The sequence below is a fragment of the Microchirus variegatus genome (assembly GCF_963457635.1).
Source record: "Microchirus variegatus genome assembly, chromosome: 3".
Lineage (NCBI taxonomy): Eukaryota > Metazoa > Chordata > Actinopteri > Pleuronectiformes > Soleidae > Microchirus > Microchirus variegatus.
Window position 1 is genome coordinate 2,781,388 of NC_139804.1, and position 21,095 is coordinate 2,802,482.

At 40.7% G+C, this 21,095-nt stretch overlaps 1 protein-coding gene across 4 annotated transcripts in view; it reads left to right on the forward strand.

The window, feature by feature from the left end:
• The window catches only part of ryr1b (ryanodine receptor 1b (skeletal)), a 94,558-nt gene that overhangs the window by 65,374 nt on the left and 8,089 nt on the right, over window positions 1-21,095 (forward strand). Inside the window, exons 74-91 of one of the 4 annotated variants that reach the window (XM_083886234.1) lie at window positions 84-143; window positions 234-368; window positions 463-575; window positions 677-773; window positions 1,955-2,064; window positions 2,162-2,213; window positions 2,318-2,398; window positions 6,981-7,080; window positions 7,853-7,932; window positions 8,061-8,137; window positions 8,992-9,065; window positions 9,441-9,458; window positions 13,061-13,141; window positions 13,280-13,368; window positions 14,581-14,709; window positions 15,900-16,004; window positions 18,812-18,893; window positions 19,650-21,054. In XM_083886234.1, the coding sequence (XP_083742360.1) occupies window positions 84-143; window positions 234-368; window positions 463-575; window positions 677-773; window positions 1,955-2,064; window positions 2,162-2,213; window positions 2,318-2,398; window positions 6,981-7,080; window positions 7,853-7,932; window positions 8,061-8,137; window positions 8,992-9,065; window positions 9,441-9,458; window positions 13,061-13,141; window positions 13,280-13,368; window positions 14,581-14,709; window positions 15,900-16,004; window positions 18,812-18,893; window positions 19,650-21,054 (2,888 nt within the window). The remainder of the gene's footprint in view (window positions 1-83; window positions 144-233; window positions 369-462; window positions 576-676; window positions 774-1,954; window positions 2,065-2,161; window positions 2,214-2,317; window positions 2,399-6,980; window positions 7,081-7,852; window positions 7,933-8,060; window positions 8,138-8,991; window positions 9,066-9,440; window positions 9,459-13,060; window positions 13,142-13,279; window positions 13,369-14,580; window positions 14,710-15,899; window positions 16,005-18,811; window positions 18,894-19,649; window positions 21,055-21,095) is intronic. The other 3 variants (XM_083886237.1, XM_083886235.1, XM_083886236.1) reach the window with 3 other exon arrangements.

A 21,095-nucleotide genomic window follows, 5' to 3' on the forward strand; every position in this document is an offset into this window, starting at 1 on the left:
AACCTTATATGGTTCTACTTAGCCCTTTTATTTCTAAGAGTGTATAGTTTCACAATATAAAAGAATCAATGTTCTCCTTGCAGAAAGACACAGATGAAGAGGTGAGGGAGTTCTTGCAAAACAATCTGCATCTTCAAGGAAAGGTGAGTCACTTTTTCTTCGGTGTATTAAAAATGATCGACGAGAGAAAACAGTTTACAAATGTGTTAACATTTTGTCCGTGTCTTTTCCAGGTGGAAGATCCTGCCATGCGCTGGCAGATGTCTCTTTATAAGGAGATGTCTGGGAAAGCTGAAGACGCCGAGGACCCTGAGAAGGTGGTGAAGAGGGTCCAGGAGGTGTCTGCTGTGCTGTACCACATTGAAGTGGTGAGTATAGAAAACACTCACGACTCACCAGGTTTGGCCACTGTTTAATATTTAGGAAAAAGAGATTTTAAGATTTTTTTTCTTCTTGCTTCAGACTGAACATCCGTTCAAGTCAAAGAAGATGGTGTGGCACAAGCTGCTGTCCAAACAGCGCCGCAGGGCGGTGGTCGCCTGTTTCAGGATGACGCCGTTGTACAACATCCCCACGTAAATGATTTCATGCTCATTAAAAAAATGTCCAGTAGTAAAAATCTGATCGCCATGGCAGCCATCTTTAATCAAGTGTCCATGACGTCTGGTTCTCACAGGCACAGGGCGACCAACATGTTTTTGGACGCGTACAAACGCAACTGGTTAGAGACGGAGGGTTACTCGTTTGAGGACAAGATGATCGACGACTTATCGGTAAGTCGGTCTACGTTTTTTGGAAAACATTGGTTTGAAAATCACGTAAAATTCATCAACATTCTCTGCTCTGAGACGCTGAGGGCGACGTGTTTGCTGAAGACGCCAAACACGCGTACACGACCGTTCAAAAGTCTGGGGTCACCAATACGATTTTGTTACGTTTTCCATTAAAAGTCAGACTTTAATTAATCAAAAGAGTTGCAAAATGAATAGAAAATATAGTCAAGACATTGACAAGATTAGAAATAATGATTTTTATTCCAAATAATCATTTTGCCCTTTTGTCAAAGAACCAGCAAAACTGTTTTCAGCTTTGCTAACATCATTGCACAAGGGTTTACAAGGGTTTTCTAATCATCCAATAGCCTTCTAACGCCATTAGCAAACACAATGTAGCATTAGAACACTGGAAATGGGCCTCTATACACCTATGTACATATTCCATTAAAAAGCACATTAACAAGGTATAAAGTGTATTTTTGATTCATTTCATATTATATTCATTGAAAAAAAGTGCTTTTTTCAAAATGATTTTTTTTCTTCAAAATTTGTGAGAGTTGTGTCTGAAATATCGCTGCTGGGGAACAGCGTCAGAAAAGAGAGATTTCTATCGGCTCGTTTACAGCATCTAGGAGGTTTTTGACCATAAAAACTAGTTAATGTATGTAAGTAGACCTCCATAACTAACATATATGTGCAACAGGACCACTCTATGTGTGAGCTTTAACTCTGACTGACCGGAAAAAGACGTATGCGTGACGTCATGTTTACGTGACTCCCGATTGTTAAAATGAGTCTCTAAAGTAAAGCTAAATTTTAAAAACAGAGGCACACATACGCAGTACACAGGTACGCTGACTGCTCCAGTTCGACTGTAGGCGCGCTAATGGAGCTAAAGGAGCTAACGCAGTTAAAGGAGCTAACTGGTAAACGGTGCCTGGAGTCCGGGGCCACGGCACGTAAACATGACGCTGTTAACCGCTGTTAACGCCGTAAACGTGCCCAGGACTACTTTCTATAAAAATAAAGAGTACAAATCGATTCCATCGACTCGTACTAAATGAGAATCGTGATTCTTATGTGAATGGATTGTTTTGCCACACCCCTACTATGTTCCGTGTGTAAAGAGGTGGACCGTGCGCTAACTCTCTAATCATAACTCGTGATCTAATGATTAGAAAGCCTTGGAGGAGGAGGAGGGCGAAGAGGAAGAGGAGACGGAGACCAAGCCTGACCCCCTTCATCAGCTGATCCTTCACTTCAGTCGCACGGCTCTCACTGAAAAGTCGTAAGCGTCCTGCTCTGTGTGTGTGTGTGTGTGTGTGTGTGTTGTTCTTCAGTGATGACACTCACCCACTGTCCTGTCCTGTTCCGTGTCGTTACAGTAAACTGGACATTGATCATCTTTACATGTCTTACGCTGATATTATGGCAAAGGTAAGAGTGTACGTTTCTCTGTGCAGCTCTCTGCTGCAGAAGACCTCAAACCTCTTTACGCCGAGTCTAAAGTTATCTCTGACCTGGTCTCTCTTCTCCCTCAGAGCTGCCACATTGGTGAGGAAGACGAAGGGGAAGAGCAGGAGGGTGATGAGCCGTCCTTTGAGGTGCGACAGACAGAGATGGTATGGGGGGAACCAGGGGAAGGGAGACAAGGGAGTCAGCGAGGGAGAAACCACTCCCCGCCACACCATGTCATCACTCTCGGCACATCCCCCTGACACCAAACACTTCTCTTTTTTTCCTTCTCTTCCTGGCTTTCCTCGTTCACTCACACCACTTGTCTATTTCCTGCTGTGGTGGACTGACCTGTGCATGCCTTTGCTGGACACCAGTCGTTTTTTTTTTACTCAGTTTACTTTACCCTCCTAAAATTGCATGACTCGAGTGCAGAGAGATGGTGCGACTGAAGACAACAAACGCGAAAAAAAAAAAAAAAAACCTTATATGTTTACAGTTTAGAATTTTCCTGCAAGCTGCTTCATTTCAGAATCACAGTTTCCAAGCCTGATGTGCTTCTGAATCTTTCTAAGGGGTTGATTAACTGAGACGTTTCATTCTACTTCCACTTTTAACATATTAACTAATATATATATCTGTACACGTAGAGCAGCAGTTGAATATATACGCACATACACAGAGATTTTTATGCATATAGCGATCGCACCTTTCCGTCCGTCAGTCATTCCGTCCGTCTGGACTAAAATGAATACCTTCCTGTGCACGTACGTCCTTCACATTTTGCAGGATTGTTTAGTGGGTGAATATCTCCAGGCGTTTTTTTGGTTTTGTCCAAAACTATTTTTTTTTTAATTTTTCTTGAATTTTTACGCCTTTTTTTTGCGGGGAAATGTGAGAAATGTGTAAACGGCACTTTACGAGCTTGTCAACGCGATAACTTGACAAATATTCGACATATTGATGTCAAACTGGCACTGTCCATGCCTCTTACAAGTATCTTGGACAAGTTCGAAAATGGGTGACCTTGACCTACTTTTCAAGGTCACAGCTGCACTTGAAACTTGAAAAATAGCCAAAAACAGGCACTTTTCAAGCTTGTCAACGCGATAACGTGCCAAACATTTATTGTATTGCTGCCAAACTGGCACTGTGGACGGCTCTTACAAGTATCTTGAACAAGTTCGAAGATCGGTGACCTTGACCTACTTTCCAAGGTCACCGCTGCACACCGCATGTCCAAAGTGGCCTTCATTGCCTGTGCAAATTTTGCTTTAAAATTGGCATAAAAATGTGGAGGCGCATGGACTCAGTGTGGAGCATTAGTAGTCGACGACTATCACCACTCTAGTTTGTGTTAGGGTTTGCTGTTTTCCATCCATTTTCTACCGCTTTATCCTCCACAGGAGGGTCAATCTCAGCTGACGTAGACGGGGGTCACACATAATATATAGAGACAAACAACCATTCAACCATTCACTCTCACACCTACGGTCAATTTAGAGCAACCACTTCACCTAATCCCCATATTCCCCTTGTTTCCAACCAGGGTTCAAACCTGCAGAGGTGGAAAAAGTACTCAAATATTGTACTCAAGTAAAAGTACCAATACATTGATGAAATATTACTCAAGTAGAAGTAAAAAGTAGTTCCTTTGAAATGTACTTTAAGTAAAAGTTACTTAGTTACTTTGCGTGGGGTGTGAGCGTAGTAGAAATATGACAATGGGTCAGAAATAGTACAATACGTACTCAAGTAAAATACAAGATGTACTTAAAAATACAAAATACACAAAAAAAAGTATTCAATACAGTAACTTGAGTAAATGTATTTCGTTACTTTCCACCTCTGTCTGTTTGAAATGAGTTTTTGACAGAGCCGGACAGTAACGGAGTACATTTACTCAGGGCCGGCCCAAGGCATAAGCGAACTTAGCCGCTGCTTAGGGCCCCGTGACCACTAGAGGGCCCCCAAGAGCAATTAACTAAAAATTTTTTTTTTTTTAAAGTTTGGATTGCTGTAGTTTATTTAGAATTTAGACATTTAGAATCGTTACTTTCCACCTCTGTGAACCTGGGTCTTCTTGCTCCAAAGCGTGGCCCCTGCTGTAAATATATAAAAGCAATATTCAAACACTTAAGACAGTTTAAAGAGAAGAGGTTCATGTAAAGACACAACATTAACAAGACACCGGTGTTGTGTCATAATCAGTAACCTCTGCATGGAAACGTTCTTTTCTTTCTTTTCCTTTCTTTGAATCCTTGAATAATCACTTTCTTTTTTTTTATGTTAGGGTTTTAATACAAAGAAATACTTATAGTTTGAGCCCAAAATGTTGTTAACGAGTAAATCAGCCCCTTTGTATGTTTGGCAACTTGAATGAAAATCTACGGTAGGTTTGGACACTCTGATGTTGTAGATGTAGAAACCCATGGCTTTTTCCTGGATGGCAGCATCACATCCTCTCTCTCTATTATTATTATATTATTTCCTTTTTGGACGTGATGCTGTCATCCATGACTGAATTGAGCAGCTATGATTAGAAAACCATCATAGTAATTTAACGTTTTTTAAAGCCGAATCACACGGCAGGTAGAACCAGCTCTCTTGTGCTGAGCTCGTGTGTCTGCACCACTTTATTAACCCTTCCATCGCTCACCTGCTAATCTGGCTGTGTTCACTCGACACTGTGCTGTACGAACTCTAACCCTGAAACTCTAACAATCGGACGATTTTGTTTGTCTTTACTTTTTGGAATTGGAAAAACAAAATCTTTGCTCTCTGTGCTCACGAAGGATGACAGTAAAAGGCGGCACAGTCAGCAGAAAACACCCACACAAGCAAAGGAAATACACGACCAGACAAACACAAACACACACACACAGACCTCTGTAACTAGAGGGAACACTTGTTCTATTACCTTTTTTTTTATTAAACACATTTAGGCTTATGAGGGAGGAAGGGGGGGAGGGAGGAAGGGAGGGAGGGAGGGAGGGATGATGGGGTGATGATGCTTCATGCATGGTATGCAGTGAGTGGATGAACTCTAACCTGAGTCAGCAGGATGGTTGGTGATAGCGGACGATGAGCAGGTGAAAACTGTCGCGATTAACCACCGTAATATGAATATATTAGTGTTTCATCATGAGGGTTCAACCCATTATAACATAATAACATCATTAGGGTTGGAACACCCTGTCTGACTGTGCTCTTGAAACTGAAGGAATTATTTAAGGCTCGAGCACAAGTGTGCAAGAACCCTCTTGAAATGCAAAGGATTATTATTATTATTATTTTTATTTTTCCGCCAAATGAATCGCATTTTTGAGGCCTTTCCCATGCCCCAAAACTCACCAATTTAAGTATTTAAAAGGTTCGGTGAAAAAGCGTGGACAATGTGGGAGGGAGTGGGAGGAGCTCCGCTCCAAAAAAGAGGTTCTAAAACGAACAGGGAAGCCGCCATCTTGGATTGAACGTTCATTAATTGGCGTTTTTGGCAAATTTGCACCAATGCTACAAAATCTATCTCATTATTATTATTATTCCGCCAAATGAATCGCATTTTGAGGCCTTTCCCATGCCCCAAAACTCACCAATTTTTGCGACCTCATCAGGCCTGGTGAAAATGTACGTATTTAAAAGGTTCGGTGAAAAAGCGTGGAAAATGTGGGAGGAAGTGGGAGGGGCTCCGCGCCACAAAAGAGGTTGGCCAGAACATCAGCTTTAACGTACACGCATAAAACTCGGTACACGCGTTCATTAGGTCAGGGCGGTCAAATCTGCCATCTTGATTTGAATGTTCTCAAATTGGCGTTTTTGGCTAATAATGCTACAAAATCTATCTAGCTATTATTATTATGCAAAATTAACCGCGTTTTTGAAGGCCTGAACATACCCTAAGACTCACAGATTTTTCGCGACCGCATCAGGCCTGGTGAAAATGTACGTTATTTAAAAGTTTTGGTGTGGAAAATTGGAAGTGGGAGGGCCCAACAAGCGTAGCGCCCCCTTGTCCAAATTCACCCAGAACGCCACAATTATTGTGCATGCACGAAAATCGGTACACGTGTGTAGGAGGTCAGGACGAAGAAAAAAATGACATTATGACCATGATCCAAACCCAACAGGAAATCCGCCATCTTAAATTGATCGGCCATTTTTGGGTGTTTTTGGCGAATTTGCACCAATGCTACAAAATCTATCTAGTTTCAATTTGATCCCTTGGCTTTGACTTCTGACGCTTTTGAACTGAATTCAGCAACTTCAGATTTGTATTTAGTAAAGTTGTAATATGGCTAATATTCACTATGGAGCCTAATAAAACTTTCTATAGTGTAAAAACGTTTTCGAAAATCAGTGTCTGTGGCTCTTGAAGTGAATAAAAGCAGAGAGGAAGTGACTGCTGCTGCAGACAGAGTCACTGCAGCCCTTCAGCTCATCAGATAAAGCATTATGATGTCGTGCTGGTGTAATAATCAGGCGAGGTGCACGGTGGAAGTGTTACTCATAAAACTCATATTGCTTCCTCAGAAGAGTGGGTAAGTGAAGTGAAAAGATGTTTGTGTCTGCTGCTTTTACAACGGCGTCAACACTCCGCACTAACCGTTACCGTCGCTAATACAGGCTGAGATCCAAGTGTGTGTGTGTGTGTGTGTGTGTGTGAGTGAGTGAGTGAGTGAGTGCGGGGGGCAGTGCAGTCCCTGTTGGCAGGCTTACAGCTGTCTTCCTCCTCCTCTCCCCCCCCCATAGGAAAAGGAGATGGAGAAACAGAGGCTTCTGTACCAGCAGTCCCGTCTGCACAACCGCGGGGCTGCAGAGATGGTGCTGCAGATGATCAGTGCCTGCAAAGGTGAGCCGTGACACTGATACACCACACAATGGTGTCATAGCAGAACTATTACACTTACAATCATTGCAGTACAGTAGCCTTTTTTATAAAGGTTCCACCTGGAACCTTTTTGGAGGGTTCCACCAAGAACCCTTTAAAAACCCTTTATTCAGGAAAGGGGTTTTAAAGGGTTCTCTGGATCATAATGGTTACAGAAGTGGTAACACTGTAGAAGGACACTTTTGGAACCCTTATTTCTAACTTATCGTTCAAAAGTTTGGGGTCACGTATACAATTTTTTTGGTGTTTTCCATTAAAAAATACTTTTATTCATCAAAACAGTTGCAAAATGAATAGAAAATATAGTCAAGACATTGTCAAGATTAGAAATAATGCTTCAAATTTTGCCCTTTTGTCAAAGAACCAACAAAACTGTTTTCAGCTGTGCTAACATCATTGAACAAGGGTTTTCTAATCATCCAATAGCCTTATAACACCATTAGCAAACACAATGTACCATTAGAACAGTGGTAATGGGCCTCTATACACCTATGTACATATTCCATTAAAAACCACACATTTGCAGCTAGAATAGTCGTTTACCACATTAACAATGTATAGAGTGTGTTTATGATTCATTTAATGTTATATTCATTGAAAAAAAGTGCTTTTCCTTCAAAAATAAGGACATTTCTGTAGAGGGTTTCCAACCAACCAACTCTACTTCGACTGATTTCATAGATTTTTAGGTGAATCATTGGATCCAAAGCACTAATGTCTCCACTTGTTGCAGGTGAACCTGGTGCCATGGTTTCTTCCACTCTCAAACTGGGAATCTCCATCCTCAACGGAGGCAACTGTGATGTACAGCAGGTAAACGGAGCCTGTACCATATTTGTTCTGTTTCTTAGCCTAACATCATGTAGATCTCAGTGCTGTCTGCAGTTTCCTGTTTGACATGATGAGTTCTTTGTGTTTTCTTTTTCTTTGTCCGTGTGTAGAGAATGCTGGATTATCTGAAGGATAAAAAGGATGTGGGATTTTTCCTGAGTGTTCAGGCTCTGATGCAGACCTGCAGGTCTGTGCTGGATTCTCAGTTCTGTTCAATTCAATTCAATTTTATCTGTATAGCACCAAAATGGGAAATGGAAAAATGGGGGACAGAGAAAGGACAAAGGACAAGAGGGAGATGAGGTACACTCTTAGAAATAAGGGTTCCAAAAGGGTTCTTCTACAAGGGCTGAGGTTCTACCTGGAACCATTTGCTTCTGAAAAACCCTTTTCCCGAAGTAAGGGTTTTTCAAGGGTTCTTGGTAACACTAATGGTTCCAGTAAGAACCATTTTGATCCAGAGAACCCTTTAAAACCCCTTTCCTGAATAAAGTTTTTTAAAAGGGTTCTTGGTGGAACCCTCCAAAAAAGGGTTCTCCTACACTGTAAAAACATTTCAAGGCAATCAATTTTTGAGTTTACAGCCCAACAAAAGAGCTCTAGTTTTTAAAAAAGTTCAAGTTATACAAACTTGTAAGTTGCTGATAACATTTTTACTGATATCGACTTTTTAATTATAATGACATGTATGATAATAATAATATTAGTAGTAGTAGTCGTCGTAGACTGGATCTGGATCCTGCAACCTGCAAGATGAGGACGCAGAGAGAGAGAGAGATATCACTGCAACATTTCTTCTTTATTTGTACTCTATTTGTAATTATAGCAGAATATTAATGGTGATGACATGTATGATCATAATAATATTAGTAGTAGTAGTCGTCGTAGACTGGATCTGGATCCTGCAACCTGCAAGATGAGGACGCAGAGAAGGAGAGAGAGAGATCACTGCAACATTTCTTCTTTATTTGTACTCTAGAAGCTCAGAGTGTTAGCATCGTAAAAAAACGTGACTGCCTTTGTCGTTTCTCACGTTGACAGCGTTTTGGATCTGAATGCGTTTGAGAGGCAGAACAAGGCTGAAGGACTTGGGATGGTTTCAGAGGAAGGCACCAGTGAGTACGCTCCACAGCTTCATGCTGCCACAGACATGAACACACACACACACACAAAAACCAGATGTTTTTGCTCTCCTACTTCATTCCACACGGGGTTTGTGACCTCATCTGCGTAGCTCTGCTGTGTGTCTTTGCCTGTTTGCCGATGTCTTGGTCGCAGGTATGTTCTCAGGATCCATGACAGCATTTTCTTGGGACTGTTGACGTATGAAACATGTTGATCATCCACTGACAGCCATGAGATGTTTTTGCACTCACTGCGTCTCTCTTTGTCTTTCTCCCCCCCCCCCCCATCGTCTCGCTCACTTTGCCCGTTCCAACCCTTTTACCCCTCATGCCCTCTCGTCATTTTGCTGCTCGCACGGTTCTCAGATATGAAGCTAGAACGTGGTAAATGTCCTATATTTTCCCTTCTTCTCACTTCCTCTATGTCCTCTGTCTCTTTTTTAGCTTTTGAGTCCCTGCTGTGATTTTGAATATGCATTTCATTTCGCACTCAAGGATCTCGTGAAAACAAGCTTTCCACTCACGTGTCAACTGTAATAACACACACACACACACACACACGCACACACACGTAGCTGTAGATGGACACGTGGTTGTAAAGCTTGATTTTCCCTCCTTGAGTGTTTCTATCACAGATCTACTGTAACTCTGTCAACTCAGTCTTAGGACAGATCCAAAGCAGTGCCCTCGTTCCAAACCCCCCCCTTTCTCACTTAGTTTTTCCCAAATAGATCATAGAGCGACGAACTGGACCCGCCGTCCTAAAAACTGTGAAATGAATTGCAGTAGGAATTCACGTGAGCTCCGTAAATCTCTCTTAATCCCAGTATGTCATCGTATGTCCACGATTGTTCCACATCCTACATTTAATATGTGTTGTATCGAATGAAACAACATCATTTAATGATGTGTTTGTTCTCATCACCTGTCGTCTCTGTTGTATTTGTTTGCTTAAGATATGTTGTTATTATTTAACGGTCGTCTCCATTAGGGCTGCAACTAACCATGACTTTTTCAAATCGAGTAATCTGTGGATTATTTTCTTTCTTTTGTCCGTAAAATGTAGGAAAATCAGTGTTTTTACCAAACCTGGAAATCACATCTAGAGATTGGGAAACATTCGCAATTCTAAATTATATATTAATATTCACATTCTCAGATTAGAAAATATTCACATTCTGAGATTAGAATTTAGAAAATATGCACAGTCAGAGATTAGAAAATGTTCACATTCCAATATTAGAAAATATTCACATTCAGAGATTAGCAAATAGAAAATATTCACATTCAGAGATTAGAAAATGTTCACATTCCAATATTAGAAAATATTCACATTCAGAGATTAGAAAATGTTGGTATTCAGAGATTAGAAAATATTCACATTCAGAGATTAGGGAATATTCACATTCTGAGATTAGAAATTAGAAAATACATACAGTCAGAGATTAGAAAATGTTCACATTCCAATATTAGAAAATATTCACATTCTGAGATTAGAAATTAGAAAATATTCACATTCAGAGATAAGAAATTATTCACATTCTGAAATTAGAAATTAGAAAATATTCACATTCAGAGATTAGAAACTGTTGGCATTCAGAGATTAGAAAATATTCACATTCAGAGATTAGCAAATAGAAAATATTCACATTCAGAGATTAGAAAATATTCACATTGTGAGATTAGAAATTAGAAAATATTCACATTCAGAAATTAGAAAATATCCACATTCAGAAATTAGAAAATATCCACATTTTGAGATTAGAAATTTGAAAATATTCACATTCAGAGATTAGAAAACGTCTGCAGTCGGAGTTTAGAAAATATTCACATTCAGAAATGAGAAAATATCCACATTTTGAGATTAGAAATTAGAAAATGTTCACATTCTGAGATTACCTAATAAAGTGGCTGGAAAACATATGTAGACATGTATCTGATCGTGGAATGTCTACTTCAGATTAGAGTCCACGTAAACTGAGTTATGGTTGGATTGACAGTGTGTTTACAGTGTGTGGATATGAGCGGATCTGTGAGGAAGTGCATAGGGAGGAATGATCGTTTACAGGTTGATTTTTCCTTTTCTGTACAAAAACAACAGCGGCAAATAACACAATCACCAGGTGACTGTGAGAGCATCGGAGGTTTGGTTTGGTGCCTGCAGATTATGTCATGACCTGATGATCAACCGTTCCTGATCGAATCTGAGCATGTTTGTGCAAGTCCTTTTATAAGTCGCCCCCCACATCTCTGCTAGCTAGCATGCTAAGACCGATCTATAAACTGTGTATTTTTTGTAATGGTTGATTGGATCTAAAAATGCTCACACGTTTACAAAAGAAAACACAAGTTGTTCTTTGTTAATTCCACTCTGAAAACTACAGGGGCAAACTCAGTCAAATCTGCTTTTTTCCCCCCGATAATCCAAACTTTTAGCTTCCTGAAGTTTGCAGAGTTCAGTCGATCTGTCCTGCATGACTGTGTGTGTGTGTGTGTGTGTGTGTGTCCAACGTCACGTTTGTGAATGTGTGTTGTCCCTGGGTCTTTTGTCCTCATTTATCTGTGTGTGTGTGTGTGTCCGAAGTCACGTTTGTGAATGTGTGTTGTCCCTGGGTCTTTTGTCCTCATTTATCTGTGTGTGTGTGTGTTAAACAACATTTCAATGTGAAAGTGTGACCTGTTGTGTATTTGAATTTACTTATTTTAAACCTCCTTTGTGTTCTTTTTACTAACAGAATCTAATCAAAGAATTGGCATGAGCTGACTTGTACACAACACACACACACACACACACACACACACACACACACACACACACACACACACTCCTGCTTTGGTTGAATAATAATTGAACTACTTTTCACTCTGACTTAGTGCAGTAAAAGGCTGTATTTTCATAATAATCACCATTTCACCAGTGCTGATTTTTCTTATTTAACACAGTTTAAATAATATGACACTAAAAGTCTAATAAAGTATAATCCTCCTTAACAAGTCATTGGATTAAGCCTTTACAGTACAGTGTAAGATTGAGATTGAGATTTACCAGGTAGAACCCCAGCCCTTGTAGAAGAACCCTTTTGGAACCCTTATTTCTAAGAGTGTATGGTCCCAGCTCGCCTCACCTTGACATGGCACAGCACGGTTTAGGTTGGTTTTCCACTACAAAATAGTACCTCCTCAACGTGGGCCAAGTCATCACTGCACCGCTGCATGAAACTGCCGTAACTTTGTTTTACAAACACATTATAAAACACTTATAAAGCAGTTGTTTTCAGAGTAACTGAATCATTAGAATCAGTTCATTAAAATCTATTTGTTCAGTTCTACTAAAATCACCAGACTCCATTGTTAAATATTGAGATTTTAGACATTCCCCTGGTAATTCTTAGAGATTAAGCCACATTTTTCAGGATTTAGGAAGTATTTTTGGCTGATCTACAGTTCGGCTTTGTTCGGCTTTGATTCTTGTGTCGGACGTCTCTTCCTGTGACGGCACTCTGACCAATCAGTGGCCGGCAGTCTGATGACGTCACAACTAAAAAAAGTACCTGGTAGCAGGTGCTATGCTAGTGGAAAAGCAACTTAACCGTATCGAGTCGAGTCGAGCTGGTGGAAACACGTCATTATAACAAAGAGAAATGTGATTTCAGGACCTAAAACGATCAAATGACTTGTTGAGATAAAGATTTTTACCAGTGTACTATTTTATTGCGAGGAGCTTCATGTTCTGTAAAACAATAACTGGAATACCACAAATAAATATACTCGACTTTACCCAAGTATTGAATAAAACTCATATTTCTGAGCTCAGTAATATGAGTGAAAACAGCAGAATTAACACGTCTGTACACTGGTAATTACTTCTAATTCACCTAATCTCTACAGCTGTGTAATCTAATAGAACAATAACACACTGTGGAGCCTGGATTAGGTCATTTAGTACTGCACAGATTCATTCGCGTTTCTTTTGCTCTTCTGTTCAGATGAGAAAGTGATGTCAGACGACGAGTTTACATGTGACCTCTTCCGCTTCCTGCAGCTTCTGTGTGAAGGCCACAATAACGGTGAGGACGCCGGCGTCTTTGTGTTTGTTTACTTACTATAAAAAGCTTAAAACTCTACCAACAACCCCCTGTTTGTGCTTTTTGAGATTGTTAAGTGTGGTGGAAAACTGTCGTTTTTTGATGTTTTTCTGCGTTCAGATTTTCAGAACTACCTGAGAACTCAGACGGGCAGCACCACCACCATCAATATCATCATCTGCACCGTGGATTATCTGCTGCGACTACAGGTCATTCCAAAACCCTGAATGATGTACAGACAGTGTGTGAAATACCCATTAATAATCGGAGGGGTCCCATCTCCCATTTGTTGTTCAATACTGTTTCACCAGCCCAGGTGTCACGCTGCAGTAATGGCTACTATGAGGGCTTGTGTGGGCCTTTTCCACAGCGCCATTTGGAAAACATTAAAAATACAACATTACAAATATAATCATTTACATTTTGTCTCGTTATAAAGGATAAGAAAGCATGCAAAGTGTATTATGTATGTAGATCGTATATGTAAAACTGGAATTACAAAGATCTTTAGGGAAAAAAACATGTTTTTCAATGACACTCTAACATGTTTAAACTCGGGCTGGACCATTATGGCAAAAACATTAGTCACAATTATTTTTGACTGATATTGAAATCAAGATTTTTAGAAATCACGTTTTTCATTGATTTCACAACTTGAGTATTTATTGAACCACCAAAACTCAACTTTAAATATAATTTAAACAGCCAGAAATACATTAGTAACAAGCAAAACAATAATAATAATTATAGTAAATTAAAATAATGATAGCGATAAAAATCAAAAATCTACTTGCACTGCTGCACAACTTGCAAATTTACAACATGCAAAACACACTAATAGCCTCCGTTATCTCTTGATAACACTGGTGCATTCAAGGTGTTTTTCTAGCATAGGAATTTACAGACACGCCGCGCTGTGCGGCGCATTAATCGTTTTTTTTTTTTCGATTATAATGTTTTTACGATCGTGAGAAGCCAAAATCGAAATCATGAATAAAATTAAATTAATCGTCCAGCCCTAGTTTAGACCCCCCTCAGATTTTGCCATTGAGGCTTTCAGGGGGTCTCGGGTGTTAATCTGGGGGGTCTAACCCCCCCAGACCCCCTGTATTTCGCACAGTGGGCTCAACTGTCAAGATTCTTACTGTACATCAGAAAAAAAATCCAACATTTGAGCATTTTGGAGAGATTTATGGACCTCTGATGATCGAACGGTACACTTAAAATCAGAATGTGAACATAATCTGGTACATCACCGGATAATCTCATCACAATCACACCAACAAACAAACTCCTCAACAGTGGTCGTTGTAATTAACTTGTAAATACGCAAGCTAAGTGTGCATTACATGTATTGTAGTGTATTTTAGATGCATACATGAATTATATATCAATGTTTTATTCTCCTTTTTTGTTTACAGGAGTCGATCAGCGACTTTTACTGGTACTACTCTGGTAAAGACATCATCGATGATCCCGGTAAGAGGAACTTCTCCAAAGCGATGACTGTAGCCAAACAGGTGTTCAACAGCTTGACTGAGTACATTCAGGTAGGAAATAATCCCTAATCCTAACCCTAAAAGAATTAAGTCTAAAGTGTCTACATCCTGGTTCCTCCTGATCCACTGCCCTGCATGTGTTAGATGTTCTCCTGCAACAACACACACCATAAACATGCAGGACAGTGAGTCCTCAGGACCAGGTTTATGACACAGGTACATCAGTGTTTACTCACCTCCACAGCATATAATCTAGACACAGAGGTGCTTTAATCTGCACCGTTTACTCTGCGTCCCTGTGGGTAATTACAAAGTGTCAAACTCTGGAAGGAGCTACGGAAGTCGTCGTTAAGTTAAATTGTTCTCTCTTTTTTGTTGTTTTGTGTTTGATGTCTGCAACTTTGAAGTCTTGGGGCCAATTCCAATTCCTATCTTAACCCTTAATCTTAACTGGTCCTCAAAACCAAGTGTTGAGGGTTATTTTGTCACTTAGAAATGGGACACCCCTTAAATGCAGATACGTCTTCAGACTGTAGGGGGCAGAATAACGCGAAAAGCTGCGTCCAGTCTGTCAACTCCAAAAAAGAAGAAGAAGAAGACATTTACGTCACGATTATTTATTACGATCCGTTTGTCAGTCAAGTTATTAGGTTGTCAGTTAGTTATAAGATGATACTCATACAAATATTCAGCTGACAGTTACCACACACCACGTGGTTATTGACAAAAGATCGTAAAATAAATGTTACGCAACAATGACGTCAGTAATCCATAATATGGGCCTAAACTAAGATAATACAATGGTTTTCATCATTTTTATATCTCTATTAACAAAGAAAATACTTCATTTGTAGCGTAGTCGTTTCGCTGCTTTCGGCGCCATCTTTGTTATGGCAAAACACGCAATGCATTCTGGGTAGACCTTGCTCCCAAGGGTGGTCTCGGAAAAATCTCAATATTGAAGGCGATACAGCCCTTAAACTTGGCCTCAACTTAATTTTTCTGAGAATCGTGACAGCACTTGCACTAGAGGGAGCGCATTTTTGAGATTGAGGGTTAAGCAAGGAATTGGAATTCACCCATCCCAATTGGATTAAATATTTGATCAAATAAAACAAAAAAATACATATATAGATTCCAATTTTAATTTCTAATAGTAAAAACTGTAATGCACAGATTTTAATCTCTTTACATAATTATGACTAAATGACTACAAATATAATCCTCATCTTCTCCATCAGGGTCCCTGCACTGGAAACCAGCAGTCTCTGGCCCACAGCAGATTATGGGATGCCGTCGTTGGCTTCCTGCACGTCTTTGCTCACATGATGATGAAACTCGCTCAGGTTAGTGGTTTATGAACAAATACACAATACACAATGTTCACATTCGTCTGTTTTCTGTTCTAATTCTAAATACAAATATACATATATATACATATATAGTGTCATTTATATACAATAGTGTATTTATTTCACTTGACTGACTCTGTGAACTGTCTCTCTCATGGTACCTGCAGAGTAAAGTATGTATTTATTTGATTATTTTACCCTTTTGTTTTTAATCAAACGTTTCGTATCTTAACCGTCTTTATTCCTGCTTTTCTTTGTCGGGTTGTCTCTGCCTCTTTACTGATATATGTTTTATTTATTTATTAAGTGATGATCACATTTACATATATAGTTAAAATAAGTCAAAATACACTATGACGTTCATAGGGTACCTGTATATAATATAATATAAATTCTTAATTCCGTTTTTTTTTTGGAATTCATTAATCAATGTATGTGAAATATAATTTGGTAAAATGCTCATTTAATTACCTGTGATTTTACATTTACAAATGAAAACATATTGTATGAATACCTGTGTTGTACGTGTGCAGATACAGATGAAACATTATACACCGACGAGTCAGTAAAGATGGCAGAAACAGCTCGAGTAAAAACAGTTTTCCTTTTTCCCCCTCGTTGAATTTTCCCTCACTTTTTATTCTCTGACTCTGTGTAATATAATCTGTTCATCTCAAACTGCACTGACCTGTGTTTACAGCCTAACGTGTGCTTGCTTTGTGTGAAACTAACACAGAGCTGCAGTGTTTTCTATGCACACTAATTCTCTTTCTAACACATTGTTGTATTTATATAGTTATATTACTATACTATATATACCATATTTTGAGTTGCTGGAGTTCCAGCGGCTGCTCGTGAGGTTATCAGGCATAATATTTCAGGTTATCAGGCATAAGATTTCCTGTTTAAGCAGCATCTAACACTAAAATCTGCTTTTTAAAAACATTTGTTGCTGTCATTTTAATTAGAAGACAATTAGAGATTAAGTTATTGGCTAACTGTGGCTAACTGTGGCTAACTGTGGCTAACTGTGGCTAACGCCGATACAGAACTGAAGTAAAAATGTTTCTGGATGACATTTTTATTTCCATGTGTAACCTCTGTCAGATGCATCCTGATCCTGGACAACGGAATGGCGTAAGAATCTGTGTCTCTCTGCGAATGCCACATTATATTTTCTAAGCCCCGCCCCCTCACGCTTCACTCCATTATTCTCTGCACAGCTTCAACAACCGCCATCATTTCCATCTTTGTGTTTTTCATCTGCAGCAACTCACATTTTTACCATTTAGAATTAACAGTTTTAGTTTGAGATCCTGTGTGTAGAATTTTGGTGAAATTATTTTTCATTTGGCATAAATTAGAGATATAATAAGTATAAAGTTGTCATTTCACTATAATAAGCATTTTTTATTAATAATATCAGGAACCTGATCAGCTCTACAGAGGCCGTCATTTTGGACCACCATGTTGTACAATAGTCTACACTCTTAGAAATAAAAGTGCTAAGTAGAACCATATAAGGTTCTTCGGCTTGTCCTCCAGGTAGAACCTTTTTATAAAGGTTCAACCTGGAACCCTTTATCCAGGAGAGGGGTTTTAAAGGGTTCTCTGGATCAAAATAGTCCTTACTGGAACCATTAGTGTCACCAAGAACCCTTTCCCAAAGAAAGGGTTTTTCAGAAGCAAATGGTTCCAGGTAGAACCTCAGCCCTTGTAGAAGAACCTTTTTGGAACCATTTTTTCTAAGACTGTACACTCTTAGAAATAAAAGTGCTGAGTAGAACCATATAAGGTTCTTCAGGTTGTCCTCATAGGAGAACCCTTTTTAGCTCCAGGTAGAACCTTTTTTTTTTATAAACGTTTCACCTGAAACCCTTTTGGATGGTTCCACCAAGAACCCTTTTAAAACCCTTTTTTCAAGAAAGGGGTTTTAAAGGGTTCTCTGGTTCTCTGGAAGGGTTTTTCAGAAGCAAACTGTTCCAGGTAGAACCTCAGCCCTTGTAGAAGAACCCTTTTGGAACCCTTATTTCTAAGAGTGTACAATGGACAAACTTCTATGTTGCTAAAATTTTACACACTGTACCTTTACATCAGGTATGGTTCTATAAATGTATAGCAGGTAGGTGGTACACTCTTTATACAATTAAATAGTTGCCAAAGTTGGGAAAATATACAGTAAATTAATTATGAAAATGCAAAGACAATTTCTGATTCATTCAATAATCTAAACATCTCGCTTTGCTTTCTTTTTAAAATCCCACTGTATTGTGCTGTTTTGTCGCCTGACACTGTTTTTTCCTGAAGATCTCCACCAGACCAGACTCTTTAGACTGTCTGACATACACAGTATGTGTGTGTGGCTCTGGTTATCTGCTGGTCCAGGTCTTCAGGAGTGCTCAGATCCACATCTCCAGTCATGTCTTCCTTGCTCCCACGCTGCAGTCACATTTTCAAATAAAGAGTAAAAGACAGTGCTGCCTAGCACAGGCTTTTCCTCTCCTCCTCCTCTTCCACTCTATGTCTTCCATCCTCCATCACATTAAATGTACACTTTACAATGTTGAAAATCTATGTTCTTTATTTAAAAAAAATGCAAACCCAGGATCACTTTTGGAGTAGAGCACACTCTGAGGTAGTGTCTTTTAACGTTTTTAAGTCTCAGAGAAAAGTTCACTCACTGTCAAATTCAACTGTTTTATATATATATATATATATTTATTTGTTTACACAGTATATCTGAAGAATGCTGCTTTCTCCTATGTGTGTTTGTGTTCTGCTGCTGTTTGTGCACGTTCTAGGACTCCAGTCAGATTGGACTGTTGAAAGAACTGCTGGATCTGCAGAAAGACATGGTCGTGATGCTTCTGTCTCTGCTTGAAGGTACATCATCATCATCTGCTACAGTTTATTCAGGATATGCTGATATTATACACTACCATTCAAAGGTTTGGGGTCACCAATACAATTTTTGTTTTCCATTAAAAGTCACACATTTATTCATCAAAAGCTGCAAAACTGTTTTCAGCTGTGCTAACATCATTCCACAAGGGGTTTCAAGGGTTTTCTAATCATCCAATAGCCTTCTAACGCCATTAGCGAACACAATGTACCATTAGAACACTGGAGAGATCCATCCATCCATTATCTACCACTTTATCCTCCACCAGAGGGTGCTGTGCCTATCTCAGCTGACATAGGGCGATAGGCGGGGTACACCATGGACAGTTCGTCAGTCCATCGCAGGGCCACATATAGAGACAAATAACCATTCACGGTTCAATTTAGAGTGTCCGATTCACCAAATCCCCAAATCTGCATGTTTTTGGACTGTGGGAGGAAGCCGGAGAACCCGGAGAAAACCCACGCAGACACGGGGAGAACATGCAAACTTCATGCAGAAAGGTCTTTGTTTAAACCGGGGCTCGAACAACCGTGTAGCTAGAATAGTCGTTTACCACATTCACAATGTATAGAGTGTATTTATGATTAATTTAATGTTGTATTCATTGAATAAAAGTGCTTTTCCTTCAAAAATAAGGACATTTCTAAGTGTGCCCAAACTTTCGACCGGTAGTGTACATGCATTTCGTCACATACATACATTTTCCTGAGCACCATTGCCTCGTATGTCTCCAGGCAACGTGGTGAACGGCACCATCGCCCGGCAGATGGTCGACATGCTGGTGGAGTCGTCGAGCAACGTGGAGATGATCCTCAAGTTCTTCGACATGTTCCTCAAGCTCAAGGACATCGTGGCGTCTGACGCCTTCCGGGACTACGTGACCGACCCCCGTGGGCTCATCTCCAAGAAGGACTTCTCCAAGGCCATGGACAGCCAGAAGCAGTACTCGCCCTCGGAAATCCAGTTCCTTCTCTCCTGCTCCGAGGCCGACGAGAACGAGATGATCAACTTTGAGGAGTTTGCCGATCGTTTCCAGGAGCCGGCCAAAGACATCGGTTTCAACATCGCCGTTCTGCTGACGAACCTGTCGGAGCACGTGCCTCACGACACCCGCCTACAGAACTTCCTGGAGCAGGCCGAGAGCGTGCTCAACTACTTCCGCCCGTTCCTGGGCCGCATCGAGATCATGGGAGCCAGCAGGAGGATCGAGCGCATTTACTTTGAAATCAGCGAGGCCAACCGCAACCAGTGGGAAATGCCGCAGGTCAGAGAGTCCAAGCGCCAGTTCATCTTTGACGTGGTCAACGAGGGCGGCGAGAGCGAGAAGATGGAGATGTTTGTGAACTTCTGCGAGGACACCATCTTTGAGATGAACATCGCCGCGTCCATCTCTGAGCCGGAGGGAGACGGCGCAGAGGAGGAAGACGACGAAGAGGAAGAGGAGGGCGCAGCACAGGAGCCGGAGTCCGGAGACGGGGAGGAAGGCAACGGAGAAGGCGAAGCCGCAGAGTCGACCTCCGCCTTCGCCGACTTCCTGAAGAGCGTGTTCGACTTCTTCAACATGTTCACCTTCCGCAATCTGCGGCGTCGGTACCGCAAGCTGAGGAAGATGACGGTGAAGGATATGGTGATCGGCTTGGCGACGTTCATCTACACTGTTGTGATGGGCATCCTGATGTTTGTCTACAGCATCTGCAAGGGCTTCTTCACCGTCATATGGAAGGTGCTGTTCGGTGGAGGCTTAGTGGAGGGTGCCAAGAAGATGACGGTGACGGAGATCCTGGCGAGTATGCCCGATCCGACACAGGACGAGGTCCACGGCGACCTTCCACCCGAACCGGGAGCTCGAGAAGACCAAGATGCAGATGGAGCGGCGGAACTTTTAGATGTAGTAGGGGAGGAGGAGGAAGAAGGGGACGGCGAGGACAGAGAAGGAGGACGTCTGCCCGGCTTCAATACTCCGGGCGGACTTGGAGACTTTGGCGAGACGACGCCTGAAGAGCCGCCGACTCCAGAGGGAACGCCGCTGCTGAAGAGGAAACTGGTGGAACAGATGTCTTCCACGGGCGGAGAACCAGGGGAGGGGGAACCTGTTGAACATGTGGCACAAGAGGTTCCTCAGGAACCTGAGAAAGCAGAGTAAGATCATTGTTTCAGTTCAAATAGTGCTGGTCTTGAGT